Source organism: Alligator sinensis, unplaced genomic scaffold (genome assembly GCF_000455745.1).
Source record: "Alligator sinensis unplaced genomic scaffold, ASM45574v1 scaffold512_1, whole genome shotgun sequence".
Classification (NCBI taxonomy): domain Eukaryota; kingdom Metazoa; phylum Chordata; order Crocodylia; family Alligatoridae; genus Alligator; species Alligator sinensis.
The window spans coordinates 536136-539106 of NW_005842063.1; the positions used below are offsets into that span (position 1 = coordinate 536136).

The 2971-nt window shown below is 53.2% G+C and overlaps 1 protein-coding gene across 3 annotated transcripts in view; it reads right to left on the reverse strand.

The window, feature by feature from the left end:
- The window catches only part of P3H1 (prolyl 3-hydroxylase 1), a 19485-nt gene that overhangs the window by 15126 nt on the left and 1388 nt on the right, over positions 1 to 2971 (reverse strand). For 2 of the 3 annotated variants that reach the window (XM_025203677.1, XM_006023180.3), the window contains exon 2: positions 800 to 952. In XM_025203677.1, the coding sequence (XP_025059462.1) occupies positions 800 to 952 (153 nt within the window). Of the gene's footprint in view, positions 1 to 799; positions 953 to 2443; positions 2670 to 2971 lie in introns of those variants that run through there. The other variant, XM_025203676.1, reaches the window with a different exon arrangement.

A 2971-nucleotide genomic window follows, 5' to 3' on the forward strand; every position in this document is an offset into this window, starting at 1 on the left:
ACTCTTTCCTGCCTATGCAGGGGGTCGGACTCGATGATCTACTGAGGTCCCTTCCGACCCTAACATCTATGAATCTATGAGTCCCTCACTTTAAGCCTTACAGTCACCTGCTAAGGGATTTTTCATCTGGGTTTGTGCCTTTCCTGGGTTTTTATGTCCTAAGTCCCTGGGACTTAGCCTGGAAGGTTATTTTCACCCCTTTTCTACAAGAGGGAGAAGCCTGCTTTTATTAAAAATCCCCTGATAAATATTAGAAACCTCACGTTGAGCTCTCCTCAGTTATGCTAGAAGGCTTCTTGCATATCAGGAGCCCTTCCATCTTAACTGAAGATCAAAAGGTAAAAATCATTAACCAAGGCACCCTTTCTCCAAAGTGTCCATCAGGTGCAACAAGTTAACTGGGTATAAAATGCGCACACACTCTTAAGTTTTAAAACAGTCACCAAATTATTTTCCTTCTCAACTGTTCAGCTCTCACTTCCTTGTCCCTTTGATGTCACTATTTTTCTAGGTCTGCAGTCACCAGGCCTAAATTCCTACCACAAAATCAGAATTCTTCCCCTGCCAACTCTGTTAGGCATTTTTATCTGTTACAAAGCAGCCAATAGGACAAATATCTAATCTGATATGCTGTAACCATTACAGATCAGCTTTAGAGGCCACCGACTCCTGCAAAAGATGAGGGAGACTTTGGGCACTGTGGCCCTGGGAAGGCAGCACGAGTATAAGTGTTGACCCTAATGCCAAAGCAGGAGGAGGAGACTGGACTGCCAAATGCTCTGGAAAGAGCTCCTCTTACCATGTGGGGCTTGGCCTCCAGGTCCATGAAGTCTGACTCTTTGACTCCTGCCATCATCTGGTAGTACTCCAGGTTCTGCTTCATCTCCATGTGGTTGGGGTTCCCCACAAAGAAGGTGTGTGCAGCAGACACAGCCTTATCGATCTTGTGAATCTGAGCAAACAGACATGGAAAAGTGAGACGAAAGCTGGGAATCACTAGCCATATACAGCCAGTTTACTCGGCTTCCTGAGAGCGCATTGCAGCACAGTGCAGAGGGACGCCAAGATCTCAGACCCATCTCTAGCCTAAGTAGCCTAACCAAGCCTAGGGAGAGTCCTCTCCTACCATATACACCTGGCTTCAGGCACCTTCCCCAGCCCCAAGACACTGCACTAATGACTGTCATAAAAGTCCATTTGGACTAGAGACCCAGCCCCTGCCTTCTGACCAGGCCTAGTCTCCTGGAGCTAGACTGACTGTCATAGCCTTATTTTCTCTTGTGCTACGAAGCCCAGGAAAGGAATGGGGCATTAACTAATCCAGGCTGTGTGAATGCTGGCTGCCTGTCTTGGAGATGCAGAACAGAGCTGCGGCTAAGATGTACAGGACCCCAATCACTCCCGAGTTTCTGCAGGCTTTGCCTCCACTTCCTTAAGTTGCAGTGAAAGATGGTTTTGTGCTTTGGGCACAGGGACTCCCCCACACATGCTCTGCTGCCCTACCCTCCTCTAGTCTCCGAGAAACTGGTAGGCAAAAGGTGGGGTCAGTCCTTCTTCCCCTCCTTGCTGCATTTTTGGGAGAGACTAAAATGACAGCATGCTACCAAGTAGCATAACAGGGCTCTGAAATTGGTTAGGACCTCCAGGCACTAGGGTCATTCAAATTAGAGACCCCCCACAGCAGCACATATTGCCTTCCCCCCTCCACCTGGTCTAGAAAGTGGTAGGGGAAGGAAGAAAAAAGACACCACCACACGAGGGAGATGGTGGTCACTTGATGCGTCTTTGGGAGGCATTCATATCTGAGGATCCAGTATGAAAACCTGCACGGTGCCATAGCAGGCCCCAGTCACTTGGGTTGTATATCAAACTGGACGTGACAAAGCCTGACAGGCCCTGAAGAGACTAATTCTGCCCCAGCATCGACTGGACTAGCTGATTTGTTAGATCTATTTTATTTCTACTTAGTGTGATTCTGCAGACGGTGCTTAAAACTGGCAGTCTAGTTTTTATAACAATTTGAACATCGGTATGGACTAGCCATTGGCAACCGTTTTGCAGTGGTGGCCCCGCATGGGTCCGAGGCACGCTGGTGCTGCGCCCTGGCCACCACCACTTCTTGCAGGCCCAGGACAGGCAAAGCCTCCCCTCCCTGGCTGCAGCGCAGCGCAGGAAAGCCCTGGACCACCGCGGCCTCCTGCGGCCTGGCTGGATGCCACCAAAGCCCCCCCCAGAAACTCTCCCCCTGCCCCCGAGGTCTGGAAACGGCCCGCAGGCTGCTGACCCCCGATCTAGACGTCCACAGAGCGGGACCACTGGGCAGGGGGCTGCCAGGTCCCTTCCAGCCCAAATGTGCATGAAACCTATTAAGTAGTTTCAGGGTCTACCCAGAGGTTCCCTATGAAACCTGGTAATTTTGAAATCCAGACTCATCTCTAAGCACCTCTCTCCCTCCACGCAGCTGTGCGCGAGGCAAGCGTCCATGGAGAGGAGTGAAAGTCCCCGTGCACAAAGAGCTGCCGAACGCTCGCGGTGACGGAGCAGACACCTCTCCCTCTCATCGCCCCAGGGCACAGATTTCGTCTTCCTTCTGCTAACACCAGCTATTCCAACAAGAGCATCGGCCTCTCTCCAACCAGCCCGACCCCATTTTCTTCAAGCTTTCTCTGGGGCGCGCGAGACCGGCTCTAAAGCACTCCCGGACCAGGTCCGGCGTCAGGGTGGCGGGTTCGGTCGGTGCGCTGCATCACTGCCACCAGGTACCGGTGCAGGGGGAGCGGGGCACCGCTCCGTGCGACTCGCAGGCGGGACAGGGGGGCCATGCACCCACAGAGCAGAGACCACGTCGTGCCGGGGCGGTGGGCGCAACGCCCAGCTCGCGACGTGGCGTCGCGGCTTCTGGACCGGAGGAGGGAGGGAGGGAGGGAGGAGGGGGGCGGCGCGCGGCAGGAAAAGGAGGGGAGAGGTGTGG